This window comes from Indicator indicator, chromosome 20, assembly GCF_027791375.1.
Source record: "Indicator indicator isolate 239-I01 chromosome 20, UM_Iind_1.1, whole genome shotgun sequence".
Lineage (NCBI taxonomy): Eukaryota > Metazoa > Chordata > Aves > Piciformes > Indicatoridae > Indicator > Indicator indicator.
The window spans coordinates 11,770,721-11,787,554 of record NC_072029.1 but is presented as its reverse complement, the minus strand read 5'-3'; the positions used below and the strand labels follow the sequence as shown (position 1 = coordinate 11,787,554).

At 65.7% G+C, this 16,834-nt stretch overlaps 1 protein-coding gene across 1 annotated transcript in view; it reads right to left on the bottom strand.

The window, feature by feature from the left end:
- Positions 1 to 1,254: 1,254 nt before the first annotated feature.
- The window catches only part of LOC128973630 (SCO-spondin-like), a 35,241-nt gene continuing 19,661 nt past the window's right edge, over positions 1,255 to 16,834 (bottom strand). The window contains exons 48-81 of the mRNA XM_054389973.1: positions 16,635 to 16,793; positions 15,853 to 16,017; positions 15,244 to 15,423; positions 15,025 to 15,147; positions 14,367 to 14,493; positions 13,771 to 13,896; positions 13,605 to 13,696; positions 12,831 to 13,022; positions 12,530 to 12,696; positions 11,924 to 12,129; positions 11,435 to 11,649; positions 10,469 to 10,645; positions 9,688 to 9,903; positions 9,006 to 9,173; positions 8,476 to 8,607; positions 8,141 to 8,381; positions 7,352 to 7,492; positions 7,165 to 7,211; positions 6,533 to 6,649; positions 6,329 to 6,373; positions 6,109 to 6,255; positions 5,751 to 5,941; positions 5,323 to 5,438; positions 5,181 to 5,227; positions 4,109 to 4,810; positions 3,866 to 4,031; positions 3,722 to 3,813; positions 3,505 to 3,628; positions 3,205 to 3,422; positions 2,641 to 3,074; positions 2,464 to 2,562; positions 2,155 to 2,215; positions 1,869 to 1,999; positions 1,255 to 1,440 (exon numbers count right to left, since the gene is read on the bottom strand). Of these exons, the coding sequence (XP_054245948.1) occupies positions 1,255 to 1,440; positions 1,869 to 1,999; positions 2,155 to 2,215; positions 2,464 to 2,562; positions 2,641 to 3,074; positions 3,205 to 3,422; positions 3,505 to 3,628; positions 3,722 to 3,813; positions 3,866 to 4,031; positions 4,109 to 4,810; positions 5,181 to 5,227; positions 5,323 to 5,438; positions 5,751 to 5,941; positions 6,109 to 6,255; positions 6,329 to 6,373; positions 6,533 to 6,649; positions 7,165 to 7,211; positions 7,352 to 7,492; positions 8,141 to 8,381; positions 8,476 to 8,607; positions 9,006 to 9,173; positions 9,688 to 9,903; positions 10,469 to 10,645; positions 11,435 to 11,649; positions 11,924 to 12,129; positions 12,530 to 12,696; positions 12,831 to 13,022; positions 13,605 to 13,696; positions 13,771 to 13,896; positions 14,367 to 14,493; positions 15,025 to 15,147; positions 15,244 to 15,423; positions 15,853 to 16,017; positions 16,635 to 16,793 (5,750 nt within the window). The remainder of the gene's footprint in view (positions 1,441 to 1,868; positions 2,000 to 2,154; positions 2,216 to 2,463; positions 2,563 to 2,640; positions 3,075 to 3,204; positions 3,423 to 3,504; positions 3,629 to 3,721; positions 3,814 to 3,865; positions 4,032 to 4,108; positions 4,811 to 5,180; positions 5,228 to 5,322; positions 5,439 to 5,750; positions 5,942 to 6,108; positions 6,256 to 6,328; positions 6,374 to 6,532; positions 6,650 to 7,164; positions 7,212 to 7,351; positions 7,493 to 8,140; positions 8,382 to 8,475; positions 8,608 to 9,005; positions 9,174 to 9,687; positions 9,904 to 10,468; positions 10,646 to 11,434; positions 11,650 to 11,923; positions 12,130 to 12,529; positions 12,697 to 12,830; positions 13,023 to 13,604; positions 13,697 to 13,770; positions 13,897 to 14,366; positions 14,494 to 15,024; positions 15,148 to 15,243; positions 15,424 to 15,852; positions 16,018 to 16,634; positions 16,794 to 16,834) is intronic.

The window sequence follows — 16,834 nt, the reverse complement described above, 5'->3', positions numbered from 1 at the left end:
TCTTGGGATTGTGGTTTGGGAATTCAGCCGCTGGCTGGGTTGAAACCACCACATGGTGTCAACCCTGGGTGAGCACTGGAAAGTCCCCAAGGGTCACAGGAGCTTTGAGATAAGGGAAGGGCAAATTTCTGCCTTTGTGTGGAAAGCTGGGAGTGAGGAGATGGCTGCCTTGTGTCAGAGCCCCAGCTGATGTCTCATGTGTTAGCTTCTGGACATCACCCTCCAGCACCTGACCCTGCCCAGGATCCTCAGCAACCTCTGGGCAGCCTGCTCCAGGGCTCCAGCACCCTCACACCAGAGAAATTTCTCCTCCTCTTCAGATAGAACCTCCGGGGGGTTCCATTTTGTGCCCACTGCCCCTTGTCCTGTCTCTGGCCACAAGAGCCCAGCCCCATCCTCTTGCCCCTCACCCTTTATCTCTTGCTGAGCACTGATCAGATCCTCTCTGGGGCTGTTCTTCTCCAGGCTCAGCAGCCCCAGGGCTCTCAGCCTTTCCTCCTCACAGATATGTTCCAGGCCCCTCAGCAGCTTCCCAGCCTCCCCTGGACTCTCTCCAGTAGTTCCCTGCCTCTTCGAACTGGGGAGCTCAGAACTGGACCCAGTCTTCCAGCTGTGGTCTCACCAGGGCAGAGCAGAGGAGGAGGAGAACCTCCTGTTCCAGAGGACACAAAGAAATTCAGAGCCCATTTCTTGAAAGCTGCTTTAACTTTGCCAGCTGCAGGTTCTGAGGGACAGTCTAAGGGAGCCTGAGCAGAAATAGGACAGAAACATCTCCCAGCTCCTCGGGGGTGTCCCTCCCAGCTCCTCAGGGGTGTCCCAGCTCACAGAGGTGTTGCCAGGGCAGGAACTGTGCTGGGTCAGTGCTGGGAAAAGTCCCCACCTGTGGCAGAGGGGACAAGGCTGAGGGGATTGCACCCACCCTGACCCCCCACACTGACCTCTGATCCTGACTCCCATGCACTGAACCTCACCCTGACATTAACCCACTCAGTCTGGCACCTTCTGTGGTCCAAACACCAAGAGTTTGGGGTGCTGCAACCCTCAGGGTGATGCCACCACTCTGACATCCCCCAGTCCCACACCCTGGAAGCAGGACAGGCCCAGAGTGCTGCACCTTGGGGTTCTGTCCTTGGCCCCCACCCCGACCTGCACCCACTCACCCTAGCACCTGCTTCAGTGCCAACACCAGGAGCCTGGGGATGATGCCAGTACCCTGCCCCTCCCTCACTCTGGCAGCAGCACGGGCTCAGGGTGTCACACCCTGGGGTCCTGTCCTTGCTCCCCCTCACCCTGGCATGCAGAGCAGTGGCAGGCACTGATCCGGGGCAGCAGCACAGGCCGGGTGCCCCCTCCCGGGCAGAGCAGCCGCAGGGTGCGGACAGGGCTGGCAGGGTCCAGCTGGTAACTACAGCACTGGCACAGGCTGCGCAGGTACGGCTCCTAGGGGGCACCCATGGGTGCTGGGAGGCACCCGTGGGCACTAGGGGGCACCAGGGGCACCCACAGGACTGGGGTGGTTGATGGGGGCACCAAGGGCACCCATGGGGGCTGAGGGAGGACCATGGGAGGTACCCACGGGTGATAGGGATGGGTGATGGGGGTATCCATAGAGGATGGAGGCAGTGATGGGAAACATCAGGGGCACGCATGGGTGGGGGAGGTGGGGCAGTGGGGGGCACCCACGGATGCTAGGGGGTGATAGGGACACACACGGATGGTGGAGGAGGGCAGTGAGAGGCACTGAGAGCACCCACTGGTCCTGGGGGGTAATGGGAGGTGATGGCACCAGGAGCACCCGTGGGTGCTGGGAAGGGGGGGACAATGGGAAACACCAGGGGCACCCATGGGTGCCGGAGGGCCCAGCTGACCTGGGTGGTGACGGCAGTGCGTGACGGGCAATGCCCAACACAGGAGGTGACGCTGACCCCAGGCAGGGCACAGGGGCCCTGGGTGATGTTCCGCAGCTCGGTGACGCGGTGGCACGTGGAGGGGGACACATCTGTGGCCAGGGGACACGGGGCTGGCACTGCCAGGCCTGCCACCCTGCCCACACTGCCCCAGCACCTCCCCACTGGCAGTGCCTGTGGTGAAGCTTGGAGGTCCCAGGGGGTGCCTGGGGAGTGCCCACTCATGCCCAGGTCCCCGGGTCCTCACCTGGCCACAGCTCCCGGCACACAGGGCAGCAGCCGCTTGGCTCCCGGACCTTGACGGAGCCCTGCGGGGCAGAGGATGGTATCATCAGACTCACACAGCCCCTGTGCCCCATGCCGATGGGCACAACTCCCAGCCAGTGTTCACCACCACCAGCTCCTCCTCCCCACCGATGCCCCATCCCCACTGGTGCCCCCACCCTTCCAGTGCCCCTTTCCAAGTGCCCCCTCCCCAACAATGCCCGTACACCACCAGTACCCCTGCCATACAAATGCCCCTCCCCACTGGTGCCCAGCCCCTAGCACCCCCTACCTCAGGGCAGGTGACTGGGGAGCACTGGAGAGGGCCACAGGCCACCCTCCCAGCCACACAGTGGCACACCTGGCACAACTCCTGCCACTCGCTGCCAGCCTGGCCAAGGGGGAAAAAAAGGGTCAAAGAGTGCCACGGGGCACCTGCCACCACCAGAACCCCTGTGACATCACTGACCTGGTGCAGCTGCCCACGGTGCCAGCAGTGGCACTGGGCAGCAGAAACACAGTGCCCGCTGTCATTACGGTAGTGCCCAGGCTGGCACACACAGCCTGCAGCTGGTGGCACAGGGCAGTCAGGTGGGGGCTCATGCCCAATGTCCTGGCAGCTCTGGTTGCAGCCGTAGGGCACCTCTGGGTCTTGCCACAGCTCATCAGTGGGACAGGCTGTGTGGGCACAAGGCATGGAACTGGCACTGGCACCGTCATCACTTGCACTGTCACCAACAGTGGCAACCACCACCATCAGCATCACCAGCACCATCACCAGCACTGGCACTGCCACCATCACTGTCATCACCAGCATCAGCAGTGGCACTGGCACTGTCATTGGAGCCAACACCAGCACCATCACTGTCATCACCAGCATCAGCAGTGGCACTGTCACTGTCACTGGTGCCAACACCAGCATCATCAGCATCACCAGCACTGGCACCTCAGCGCCATCATCAGCACCACCAGTATCACTGCCACCATCATCACCACTGGCACCTCATCGGCACCATCCTGTCACACCACTCACCAGGGTGCTCTTCACTAGGGCAGGGCTGTTGGTTGCACTCAGCTGTCTCCTTGGTGCCAGTGTCACCACAGGCCACCCCACTGGCATTCCGGTGGCAGTCGCGGTGCCGGGAGGTGCTGCCACCACCACAGCTCCTGGAGCAGGGTCCCCACGGTGACCATGGCCCATAGGAGGGACACGGTGACGTTGGGCAGCTGAAGGTCCTGTTCTGGCATGTGCTGTGCCGGGAGAGACACTGGTGGTGGCACCCACCACTTGTGGCACCCACTAGTGGTGGCACCCCACAGCAGTGGCACCCACCAGTTGTGGCACTGTTGCTGTGTCATCTCCGCCGGTGGCAGCTGGCGAGTGCCGTTGTCCCCAGAGATGGTGACATCCACGCAGTCCCCATCCTGCAGCAGCTGCCCCGGGGGGCACTGGCAGTCTGTGGGGCAGGTGGGCAGTGCTATGGGGTGGGGGTAGCACTATGGAGTGGGGGCAGCACGGTGGGGCAGGGGCTGTGCTGTGGAGCAGGTGCCAGCTGTGCAGGGCCCCTGAAGACACTCGATATGGGGCCAGAGGTCAGCACAGGCACAGGGACACCGGGCCTGGCCATGTTCCTGGCACCCCAAACGTGGGCACAGGGTGGGGGTCAGGGCACTGGTGGAGTCCCAGGAGTGTATTACCTGGGCATGGGGCAGTGGGGCAGCTCTGGGTCTGGGTCTGGGCACCGTGGCAGTGCCAAGCACCAGCTGGGTGCCAGGCTTGGCGCTGGCGCAGGCGGTAGCCACCACCACAGGGATCTGGGCAAGGTCCCCAGGGTCCCCAGGGGCTCCAGAGGCAGAAGTCTAGGTGGGGTCACAGGGGTGTCATCACCAGCACACCAGTGTGACACCCCTGGCACCCCGCTGGCACCCACCAATACCTTGGCACAGGGAGGTGTCTGGGCAGGGCCGCTGCTGGCGCAGCTCAGATGAGCAGGCAGCCGCGGGCCCCCCCCAGGCCAGGCCACTCTGGGGGTCCAGACAGGTCCGGTAGCGCCACTGCAGCGAGGCCACCTGGGTCCCCTCAGGCAGTGCCACCTCTGCTGGTGTCTCCTTGGGCTGTGTCACCTCAGGCATCAGTGTCCCCTTGGCTGATGTTGTCTCCATCATTGGCATTCCCTTGCCCATTGGTATCCTTTCAGCTGCCAACGTCACCTCGACTGGTGTACCCTCATCCACCTGTGTCCCCTCAGCCACTGATGTCCCCTCAGCTGCCAGCGTTGTCTCAGCCAGTGTCCACTCAGCCACTGGTGTCCACTCAGCTGGCATCCCCTCTGTCACTGGTGTCCCCTCTGTCACTGGTGTCTCCTCTGTCACTGGTGTCCCCACGGCCACCAGTGTCCCCTCATTCGATGTCCATTCATCCTGTATCCACTCAGCTGCTGCTGTCCCCTCAGCCACCAGTGTCCCCTCATCCAATGTCCCCTCGTCTGGTGTCCACTCAGCCACTGGTGTCCCCTCATCCAGTGTACTCCCTCCTGGCCATGCCAGGCTCGGTGCTCCAGTGCCAGGTTGCAGCATGGGCAGGAGCTGGCAGGGGCTGCAGGGTCCCCACTCTGACCAGGGGCTCAGTGGCAGCCGCCCTGGCAGGGGGGGACACAGAGCTGCTGGAGACCTCCCCAGGATCTCCCAGCTTGGGGAAGGGGAGGCAGGGATAGCTCCCCTGGTGTGAGGTGGGCAGATGAGGGGCCATGGGGGGTCCTGAGGGGCTGCGTGGGGGTCTGTAGGGCTGGGGATGGGCTGAGGGTCTGGGGGTGTCCAGGGGACTCTGTGGGCTGGAAGGGGTTGGGGGTTCTGGGGGGAGCTGTGTAGGGTGGGGTTCTTCTGTAGGTCCAGGGAGCTCTGTGGACAGGAGGGGTTCCATGGGGTTGGTGGTGGTCTGTGGGGTTGGGGGGCTCTGTGGGCCTGGGGACGGTCTGCGTGAGTCTGTGGGTCCGGGGGGTCCCCACTCACCCCAGCACTGCCTATGGCTACACTGCAGGGTCCCGTTCTGGCACACACTGGTAAGGGAAGGAGAAGAGTTTGGGGGTGGGGAGTTGAGCACCCCCTTTGTGCCCCACAAGTGTGGGGCAGCTCCCCTGCCCCCAACTCTCACCACTCCTTGCAGCCCAGCCAGACACGGACACCAGCAGCCAGGGACTGGGGGGCACTGGGGTGCAGGCAGTGGCACTGGGAGGGGGGCACGCACCCCCCCGACTGCTCCAGCAGCCCCTGGAGAGGTTAACATTTGGGAAGGAGGTCTGAGGGGGAAGGTCAGACCCCTCCCCACAGCCCCAACGTCCCCTGGCTCACTCCTGCCCCACAACAGCAGTCAGGGTGTCCCCAAGCCTGGCCTCAGCCCCAGAAGCCCTCCACAGCCTCCCCAGACTCTCTCTGCCCCTCCCATCCTCTTCTGTCCTTCTCTGCCCCGTGCCGAGACTGCCCCAGCCCCTGCCATACCCCCTCAGCCCCTCTCCTCCCCAGTTCCTCATGGTCCCCCACGTCCTACCCCAGCCCCCTGTGTCCCCTCCTGCCCGCCCTTACCCCTCTCATAGCCCCGCACTCCCACACAGCCCCCTGTGCCCATCTCATGCCCCTCCTTGCCTGCGGGCAGACACAGCCGGGCTGGCACTGGGAGGGCACAAGGCAGAACTGAGGGTGCTGGAGGCTGGCACAGAGCCCAGCACAAGGGGGACCACACGGCTGGTACTGGAATGGGGGCGCACAGCTCAGCTCTGCGGGGGAGGGGGAGCACAAGACTCAGGGGGGCACCCAAAGGGCACCAGGGATGGGCAGGAGGCTACAGGTAGTCAGGGAGTGCCCAGGTACAGACTTCTGGAACTAGATGCCCAGTAGGTGCTGGCACTGAGTGCCCAGATTGTGAGTGCCACCCCCTGCTCACCCGAGCACCCTGACATGTTGCAGGAGCGGCTCTGCCCATCAGTGCCCACGCAGCCTGCAGTGCCCAGCCGGTGCCGGTGCCGGTGCTGCCAGGGGGTCTGGCAGGAGCAGAGGGTCCAATGGCTCCAGGAGCCCCAGGGGCAGGCAGCTGTGGGTGGCACAGGGTGACGGTGGGTGGACATCCTGCAGGGACACCCCCACCCCGGCACTCTGCCACCTACCTGGGCATGGACGCAGGTAACAGGCCTTGACCTCCTGGTGGATGCCATGGCCCTGGGTGCCATCGCCGTGGGTGCCATCATCATGGGTGTCATTGTCATGAGTGCCATGGCCACGAATGACATTGCCATGGGTGCCATCTCCATGAGTGTCATTGCCATGAGTGCTACTTCCATGGATGCCACCTCCATGGGTGCCGTTGCCATGGGTGCCATCCCCATGGGTGCCATTGAGGTGTGTGCAGGTGGCCTCCCGCATGGCCAGGCCGGTGCCACACGAATGGCTGCAGGGGGTCCAGGAACCCCACACGCAGACCCCCAGATCTGGGGGAGATGTGGAGCACATGGCACCTTACAGGTCACAGGGCACCCCAAAGCCACCACCATGGGCACCAGGGTCCCTTTGTTCCAGCAGGGTTCTGTCACAGGTCCTCCCAGGAGGACTTGGGGGTCCTCCACAGGATTTAGGGGTCCTGGGACCCTCCAAGGAGGGGAGGAATTAGGCATCCCAGGATCCTTCCCAGAGGGGGTTGAGGGTCCCATGATTGTCCCGGGGTGGGGGGAAGGTTAGGGGACCCCAGAGGGATTTGAAGATCTTGGGGTCCTCTGGGAAGTTCTGGGGGCCCAGGGGAGCTCAGGGTCCCGAGATCTTTCAAAGCGAGGGCAATGGGGGTCCTGGGGCCCTTCCAGGACATTTGGGGTCCCAAGATCATCTCAGGGGAGTTGGGAGTCCCACAGGGGCTTCCCATGAGCCCGTCAGGCTTTGAACACGGGGAAGGTGGTCACAAGGTGCCATCCCTCCCCGCTGGCGTGCCTGTGCCATGTGGGGGTTCACTCACCAGCACAGGGGGTGGCCTGGCACTGAGGGCCCTCGGGGGTGCAGGTGCTGGGGGGGGACAGAGAGGGGAGTCGGATTTGGGGTGCAGGAGGTGAGGGCAGCACGGAGGGAAGGATGTAGGGTGCAGGAGATGGGGTGGACACAGGGGGTGGACTAAGGGGTGCAGTGGGTGCCCCCCCCTCACTGACCAGCGCTCGCAGCCCGCCCCGGTCCAGCTCTCTCCCAGGTGCCGCTCGCCCCCAGCCCAGGGGCAGAGGGGAGGGCATGGCCCCTCCTGGCACCGCCGGCTCTGCCGCTCCGCGCCCCCGCAGCGCCCTGCGATCCGTGTTCTGGGAGGAAGGAACACACGGGAGTCACTGGGGGAGGGGACGGGGGTCCCCTGAATGCCCTGTCTCAACCCACGCAGCCTGCAGCACCCATGGGGGCCGTGTCCCTTGGGTGCCTATTGCGCATCCTCCTCCCGCCCCAGGAGCCTTATCTCCCTTCCATGGCCCCTCCGGGTGTCTCTTGGGTCCTGTGGCCCTCCCTGTGCCATGGATGTCCTCTGGGTGCCACATCCCTCCCTGCAGCCCCCGCTGGGTGCCACACATGCCCCTTGGGTGCCATATCCCATGGGTGTTGTGCGTGTCCCCCTACGTGTCATGTGTCTTCTCTCCCATCCATCCCTGGGTGCCATGTGTCCCCTGGGTTCTCTGTGTTCCCTGGGTGCCATGTCCCCTAGGTGCCATGTCCTGTATCTCCTGGGTGCCACGTTCCCCGCCTGCAGCCTCCCCCTAGGTGCCATGCGTGTCCCTTGGGTGCCATGTCCTGTGTGCCCTGTGTGCTCTGCATCCCCTGGGTGCCATGTCCCCTTCTCTGGGTTCAGCATCCCACCACGTCCTCATGTGCCCTGTCCCCCGGGTGTCAGCTGACGCTCTCCCATGTATGTGTGTCCCCCCCCGGCAGGTATCACTGTCCCCATGGCCCCAGGGTGTCACCTGTAACGCTCCCTTGTGCCCCCGCCGCAGGTGACACTGCAGGCTCCCCAGCGGCTCCAGCGGCTGAAGGCACAGCGCGGCGGAGGGCAGCTCCTGGGGGTGCAACTCAGAAACCCCCCGCTGCAGCGGCAGCTCCAGCAACCGGCACGGGACCGGCTCCCGGCAGCCCAGAGCCGCCCTCCCCGGGACAGGCAGGGACACTGGCTGGGGGGCACGCAGCGACCCGACTGCTCCAGAGTGCCTGGAGGGAGGGACAGGGAGTGATGGGAGTCCAGGGGGAGAACGTCCCAGGGATGGGGGGGGGGGGGGGGGTTCCGGGGAAGTCCTGCACTCACCATTGGGGCAGCGGCAGCCGGGCTGGCAGGACACCCCCTCCGCGCAGACCAGCCCCTGCTGCAGGTCCCGGCAGTGCCGCGGGCACTGGGTGGCACAAGGCACCGGTGCCAAGCCGGGAGGGCACACAGTGCCTGGGGACGGGGCACCCGTTAGCACCCTCCCGGAGCACCCACAGACCCCCACAGCACCCAGATTTACCCTCCCGGATCGCCCATATCTCCCTCCGGAAAGCCCCCAACACTCCCCTTGACCCTCACAGCGCACCAGGGAGCATCCGGATCCGCCCCAGCACCCAAAGACCCCCCCCGGAAGTCCCCAGCCCCCCATTAGTGAACCCCTTAGACCCTCACAGCACCCTTTAAATGCTTCCCGGGAGCCCCCTAGACGCCAGGAATGACCCAGCTCTACCCTCCCCCAGAACCCAGATCTTCCCCTGGGAGCACCCAGATCCCTGCCTCCCCAGCACCCAGATACCGCCCTCCCCCCGCTAAGGAGCCCCCCCGGAATGACTCATCCCCCCACGCCGTACCGCAGGGCTGGGGGTTGCAGAGGCGCAGCTGATGCCGCTCCCCCGGGCAGGGCTGCCCCCCGTTTTTTGGGGGGGGGCGAGTGCAGGAGCGGCTGCGGACGGAGCGCCCCCCGCCACAGCTGCGGTCACAGCGGGACCAGGGCGACCACGGGGACCAGGCACCGGCCACTGCGGAGGGAGCTGGGGTGGGCACCGGTAGCACCCCCGGACTGCTCCAAGACCCCCTGGAGACACTCAGACCCCTCCGAGAATCCCCGAGAACCCCAAATCCCTCCGAACCGCTCGGAGACCTCCAACTCCCGACCCAGACCCATCTGAGACACCTCAGAAACACCCGTGAGACCTCCTGCCCAAGACCGATCCCCTTAAACCCAGCCGAGATGCCCCTGGAACCCCCCAGACACCTCCAGCCCCCACTCTGAGCCCTGTCTCGAGTGTCTCAGGCTCCCCCAAGTCCTCTTCAAGACCTCCCAGACGCCCACCCCAAGACGCCTCTGACTTGCTTCCGAGACTCTCCGCCCCCACCCCGAGATCCTCAGACCCCCCAAACCACCCTCAGACCTCCCCCGAGACCTCCAGCCCCCCCCCCCCAGTGCTCCCTAACTAACCCCCCCGTGCCTCTCACAGCCCCCTCCCCCATCCAAAGCCACCGCCTCCCCATGTCCCCTTCCTGTGCCCCCACCCTGGCAGGCCCGCAGCCCACAGGCTCGATACTGGAGGTTATCGCGGAGGATGTCGCGACACCAGCGGCCCCCCGGGGTAGGGGGGGTATAGGCGCGGATGCGGAGCTGCTGCCCCCCGCCGCAGCTCCGGGAACAGCCCCCCCACGGCCCCCAGGGGGTCCAGCGGCAGTCACGGGAAGGGGCAGCTGCGGAGACGGAAGGGGGGTCATACACGGCTCAGAGACACCCCCTCCCAGAGACACCCCCAGAGAACTCCCCCAGCAACCCCTCCAAGAGACTTCCCAAAGACCACCCCGAAACCCGCCCCACGGCTCAGAAACACCCCCCACACCCCCGTCCCCAGAGACCTCCCCCCACAAGAAACCTCCCAGAGACTCTTCGTAGAGACCCCTCTCCAAACACCCCCTCCACAGCTCAGAGAGACCCCACTCGGAGACCGCCTCCAGACACCCCACCCGGAGAAAACCCCGAAACACCGCCCCGCAACACCGCCGCGTGGTTCCGAGAGACCCCCCGCAACCACCCACCACCACGGCTGAGAGAGACACCACCACCCCCAGAAACCTCCTAGAGACCCCCTCCCCTAGCTCACAGAGAGATCCCCATAGCCCCCCGGCACGCGATAGCTCCACACAGACACCTCCAGAACCCCTAAATAACCCCCCGTAGTACCCCATATTCCACTCATAACACCCCCGGTCTCCAATAGCTTCTCACAGCCCCTCCATAACCCCCCAGCAGCCCTCCATAACTGCCCCTCAGCCACCCCGTCAGCCCCACCTGAGCAGTGGGGCAGGTTGCAGGGTCTCTGCTGGAGGCCGCTCCCCCCGCAGCCCCCCGCGCCCCCCCCGCAGCCCCGTCGCCGGCTCTTGGTGGCCGGAGCCTCGGGGCGGGTGCAGCTGCGGCTGCAGGCTGTCCAGGGCCCCCAGGGCTCCCAGTGCCCCCGGGTCCTGCTGCCTGCGGGAGGAGCCTTCCGTCAGCGGCATCCCCTCAGCACCGGCATCCTCGCAATGGCACCGGAACTCCCCACATTACTGAGATACCCACACACAGCACCGGGGATCCCCCCATGGCACTGGGACACCCTCCTCCCCACCCCCTGCCCCCTCTCCCCCAGTCTACTGAGATCCACCCCCAGCACAAAGACACCCACCCAGGAGTACTGAGACCCCCACACACAGCACCGGGACCTTCATCAACCGGCACCGGAACAAACACCCCCACACGCTCCCCTCAGTACCGAGAACCCCCACACAGTGCCGGGACCCTCCTCCTTAGGGGGTCCCCCCGCACAGGCTTCACCTGGGATCGTGGGGCTGGGTTGTGCCGTGGGGCTGGGGGCAGCCGTGGGAACAGTGACAGCTGTGGGGGGAGAGTGAGGGCGTTGATACCTCCCCCCCCCTCCCTCGTCGATTTTCTGTCACCACTGGACTGGGGCGGTGGTACCCACGGATTTGGGGGGCTGACACCCATGGCGGGGGAACAGGGACAGTGCTGGGGACAGGGACAAGGCTGGCACCCATGGTGGGGACGCGGACAGGGATGGGACCCATGGAGGAGGGACAGGGCTAGGACCCATGGAAGGGAGAGGGACAGGGACAGGGCTGGGTCACATAGCGGGAACAAAGATAAGGCTGGGACCCATGGTGGGGGACACAGTGGACAGAGGTCAGGGATGTGATCCATAGTGGGGGGCCAGGGGCTGTGACTCATGGGAGACATACAGGGACCCGGGCCGTGACCCACCGGCACAGGGCGGGCTGTGGCAGAACCTGCTCTCGGTGCTGGCGCCGGCGCAGCGTGGAGCCGGGGAGGGGTCGCCCGGGCAGCCCCTCCGGCGGGTGCTGACCCCCAGTCCCCCGCCGCAGTCGGGCCAGCAGCGACTCCAGGGGCCCCAGGAGCTCCAGTGTTCCCCTCGGCACCCCCCGGGTCGGCAGTGCAGGCGGCCCCCCTGGCACGAGCTGGGCACAGGGACATCAGAGAATGGGACAGGAGGTTTCTGGGTGCTGGGGAGGGGTCTGGAATGCTGGGAGCCAGGGGTTGATAAGGGTAGCAGGGTGCTAGGTGGTGGAGAGGCGCAGTGGGGTGCAGGGTGGCAGGGAAGGGGAGCAGGGCACTAGGTGCCAGGTTCTCGGGAAAGGCAGAAAGGTTCTGTGGTGGGGAAAGGGATTGGACACACAGCAGTGGGTAAGGGTGGCAGGGTGCTGGGTGCTGGTGCTGGGTGCAGGCACTCACCAGTTGCCACAGCCCATCTGGATGATGCTGCCCGGGGGCACCTCCTGGCCCAGGGCGAGGCGGGGTCCATGGGTGCTGGTGCCATGGGTGCTGCTGCTGACAGTGGTGCCTTCGGGGCCGGGGGTGCTGCCAGGCGGGGCCGGGGGGGCGGTACCCCCGTCCTGCAGCTCCCGCAGCAGCTCCGCCGTCACCACACAGGGACACTCCTGTGTCATGCCGGGGGCACCCAGTGTGCAGGGGCAACTGAGAGGCATCCAGCACACCCGGGAGCACCTACCCCTCACCCGGGGAGAGCATCTATGGCCCCAGGGAGCACCCACCACCCTGGGGAGCACTCAGTGTCCCAGGGGGCACCCATGGGCCTTGGGGGCACCCACCACCCCAAGGAGGTTCCATCATCCCAGGGAGAACCACAGGAGCACCCAGCACCCCGGGGAGCACCCACCAACACCGCACTCATCAGCCAAGGGGGCACCCGGTGTCCCAGTTGGGCACCCATGGACCAGAGAAGCACCTGGCATCCCAAGGAGCTCCCATCACCCCTGGGCGGCACCCCCACCCCGTTTGCCCCCCCAGCACCCTTTTGGACGGGTGCTGGGCTCTAACCTGAACGCAGGCTCCATGGTGCAGGAGGGTGCCAGGGGGGCAGTGGCACCCCTCGGTGCAGTCCCCCTGGGCACACTCCTCCCTCCCTGCCAGGTGGGCGCAGCTGAAGGGGCACCCCCCATCCCCTGGGCACCCACGGAACAGCCTCCCTGGAGGGCACCCAGCATCTGCCCAAGCCCAGCACCCTGCTCAGCACCCAGCGGCTTCTGGGCAGGGTGGGGGCATGGTGTGGGGCATGGTGTGGGACAGGGGGGCTGGGCAGGGGGGGACAGAGGGGGGGGCAGGGCTGTGGGGCTCTCACCGCGGCAGACTTGGCTGTTGCAGCTCTGGCTCTGCAGGCCCAGACCTGGGCATGGTGCCCCCTGGCACTGCCGCCGGCGCAGCCGCTCTCCCCCACCACAGGACACGCTGCAGGGCCCCCATGGTGCCCACGATGCCCATGCACCCCACAGCTCCCCTGTGCCCCAGGGTGCCAACGTGCTCCATGGTGCCTCTGTGGGATAGCATCAAGGGGCTCAGATGGGGCTGCGCCTGTGCCAGCAGCAGCCCTGGCACCCATGGCCCTTGGGCCACCAAGACCCACAGCATGCTTGCACTGTGCCCTGCACTGCATGGCACTGCTTAGAACCCCATGGCACCACACTGTGCCACCCTGCACTGCCTGACACTTCCTGGCATGGCATGGCACTGTATGGCACAGCATGGCACCATGGCACAGCCATGCCACATGGCACCATCCTTCATGGCATGGCACTGTGCCCACGATGTCTCATGGAGTCCCCACAGTACACAGAGCACAGCACTGCATGGCACTGCCCAGCACCACATGGCACAACACAGTTCCACACCACATCCCAATGCCCAGCATGGCACCTCACCGCAGAGTACCTTATCACATGGCACTGCACAGCATCACACTGTGCCATGCCGCACTGTTGGGCCACCTGGCACTGCATGGCACCACAGAGCACCACGTGGCTCTGAATGGCACTATGTGACATCACAAGGCACCCACATCACCTCACTGCACTGCCTGGCACTGCGCTGTGCCACCTGGGGCTCAGTGGGCACTTACTGGTGACACAGGGCTCCTGGCACTCGCGTTGCTCCCAGCTGGGCCCGGCACAGGGGGCACCACCAGCGGCTGCTGTGGGGTTGGTGGGCGACCTGTGGGAAGATGCCAGTTGTGGGGTACCATCCATGGGGCACCATCCATGGGGTAGGATCCCCTAGCCATGCACCTGAACCTCTGCTGGGTGCCCACGCCGCAGTCCCCATCACAGCGTGTCCAAGGCGACCACCCCGACCAGCCACAGTCCTTGGCACATGCCTCAGGCTGGCACCGCACCTGGCCTGCCTGGCACACGCTGCAGATGGCACCAGCCTCAGCCAGCGGTGCCACCACAGAGGCAGTACCAGGAAGCAGGGTTGCAATGTCAGACTGACACAGTGTTGGGGTGTTCCAGTGGCACAATGGCACAGTGTTGGGGTGGCACAATGGTATGGTGGCATGGTGGCACAGTGGCATGGTGGCACAGTGGCATGGTGCTGTTGGATCATGGTGTCAGGGTGCCAGAGTGGCATGGTGCTGCAGTGTCCTGGTGGTGTCAGGTCAGGGTGTTGGTGTCCTGATGTTGGAGTATTATGGTGCCATGATGTGGTCATGGCACAGTGTTATGGTGTCCTGGTGTTGGGGTGTCAGGGTGGCACAGGGCCATGATGGCACAGTGCTTTGGTGGCACAGTGTTATTGGATCATGATGTCATGGTGGCAGGGTGGCACTGTGTTGGGCATCAACATGCCACAGTGCAGTGGTACCACAGTGCCAGTGTCTTACCAGGTCTGGCAGCTGCTGGCAAAGGCCTCCCCAGGCAGGAGCTGGCGGCCGGGCAGGTGGCACCGGCAGTCGGTGGCAGTGACACAGCTGCTGTCCTGCAGGTACAGCCCCAGCGGGCACCGGCAGCCTGGCACCAGGGGGAAGCCCTCAGCACCCACCAGGCACTTCATCACCAAGACCCCTCCCCCAAGTCCCCAGTGCCCCTCTATGTGCCATCCTTGGGTTCCCTATGCCCCTAGTGCCCCCCCAGTCCACCCCTCTGCCCCCCGAGTTTCCAGTACTATCTCCTGCCCCTGCCAATGTGCCTCAATGATCCCATGCCCCCTGCGCCCCCCAGTGCCCCCCTAGCCCTTGATGCCTGCCACGGCACTTCCAGGCGCCCCCTCAAAGCCCCCTTCAAGCCTCCCCTGAGTTGTCCCCATGTCGTCCCCAGCTCTCGCAGAATCACAGAATCAATAAGGTTGGAAAAGACCTCAAGGATCAGAGTCCAACCTGTCACCCAAGACCTCCTGACCACTAAACCATGGCACCAAGTGCCACGTCCAATCCCCTCTTGAACACCTCCAGGGATGGTGACTCCACCACCTCCCTGGGCCTTTCCAAGCCCCTCAAGCTCCCCCCGTGCCCACTTCATGCCATCACAGTACTCCCTACTCACCCTCCTGGCACTCCTCGGGGCAGCTCCCGTTGGTGCTCAGGTCCCCGCAGGTTGCAGGGCAGGAGGGGACATGCCCCACCTCGCAGCCCCCCGGCCCCACAAACACCATCGGGGGGGCGCAGGCTTGTGGGGGAGGGGCAGCAGAGCAGGGGGGGGGCTGTCAGGAATTGGGAGGGGTCTCCGCAGCACACCCCTCGCACTGTGACCCCCTCCCCGTACCTGGGGGGTCCCCGCAGGGCCGCAGGTTGCAGGGCTCGCTCTGCAGGGGAGGGCCTGGGCAGGGCTCGCCCCCGTTTTTTGGGGGGGGGTCGCTGCAGCTCCGGGTCCGGCTCCTCACGCCCCCCCCGCATGGGGCGTCGCAGGGCGACCACGATCCCCAGCGTGCCCAGCCGCCGGGCACTGCGGAGGGCAAGGGGGAGACACAGGCTCATTTGAGACCCCCGGGCACCCTCACCGCTCCCCCCACCCTTGTAGCCTTCCCCACCTTTGGGGACCCTCCAGCCCACAGTGGGGGTACCAGGGAGAGTCCCAGACCGTGGGAGGGGGGGTGTGCCAGCCCAGCTCTCTATGAGGGGGGGTCCCAGCCCATGCAGGGGGGTTCCCGACCCGAGATAAGGGTCTCAGCTCTTGGGGGAGGGGTTTAGGCTCATGAGGAGGCCTCGGGGCAGTCCTAGCTCATGGGGGGGGGATTGTGTTGGGGGGTCTTAGCCCATGTCGGAAGGGTCCCCCATGAAGGAGCTTCTAAAGGGCCAGCTCCAGCATTGAGGGGGATCCCAGCTCATGGCGTGGGGGATGTCCCAGCGGGGGTCCCGTTCCGGGGGTGGGTACCTGGGCAGGCTCTCTCGAAGCAGGGCCGGGTGTCGATGCGGGGGCGGTCGCAGCCCCCCCCGGGCAGGGCTCCCCTCAGCTCCACCCGCAGCCGCAGTGTCACCCCCAGCCCGCAGGAGCGGCTGCAAGGCCCCCACTCTCCCCAAGACGACAGTACACAGTCGGCTGTGGGGCGGGGAGAGATGGGGGTCAGGGGCACCACACGCCCTGGGGTACATTGGACCCTTCCCCAGCAATGGTGACCCTCAGCCTTGGACACCCAGACTCAACCCCAACAGTCTGCCTCCCGACACCCGAGTCTCCATTCCTCTATCCCCAATAGCCCCCACTCGCGAAGCCCCCCACTTTGGACGCCCCCAATCCCAGTGCCCACATCCCTGGTGCCCTCCAGTGTCCCCCCTCCCGTTCTCGATGCTCCCCGTCGCCGGTGCTCCCAGTCCTGATGGCCAGCCCCCAGTTCCCCAGGGCAGGGTGGGCAAGGATGAGGGGGGGTTTTAGGATGGGGAAGTCTTAGGATGGGAGCGTGGTCTTTTGGACTGGGGTTCTCCCCTGGATGGGGGGCGGGGACGGTGTGTCTCGGAATGGGGGGCCGGTACTCTGGATGGGGGCGTCAGGGGTGGAGGGTCCCGGGATTGGAGGAGCCCCCTGAATCGGAGTGGGGGGTCTCGGAATGGGGTGTCCCAGGTGTCGAGGTATCCCCTGGATGCGAATGTGCCAGGGATGGAGGGTCCCACGTGTGGGGGGATCCGTGGGGCTGGGGTGTCCCTGTGCCCAGCCCATACCGCAGCCGCGCTCGTCGGAGCCGTCAGGGCAGTCGGGGCGGAGGTCGCAGCGCTTCCCGCGGGGCACGCAGCCCCCGCCGCTGCCGCAGCCGAACTGCTTGGGGGGGCAGCTGGAGGGCGCGCCCCCGACCAGGGGGCTGGTGGAATCTGGTGGAGGGGCTGCGGAGTCGGGTAAGGGGTTGGAGGGGCTGGGGATCCCC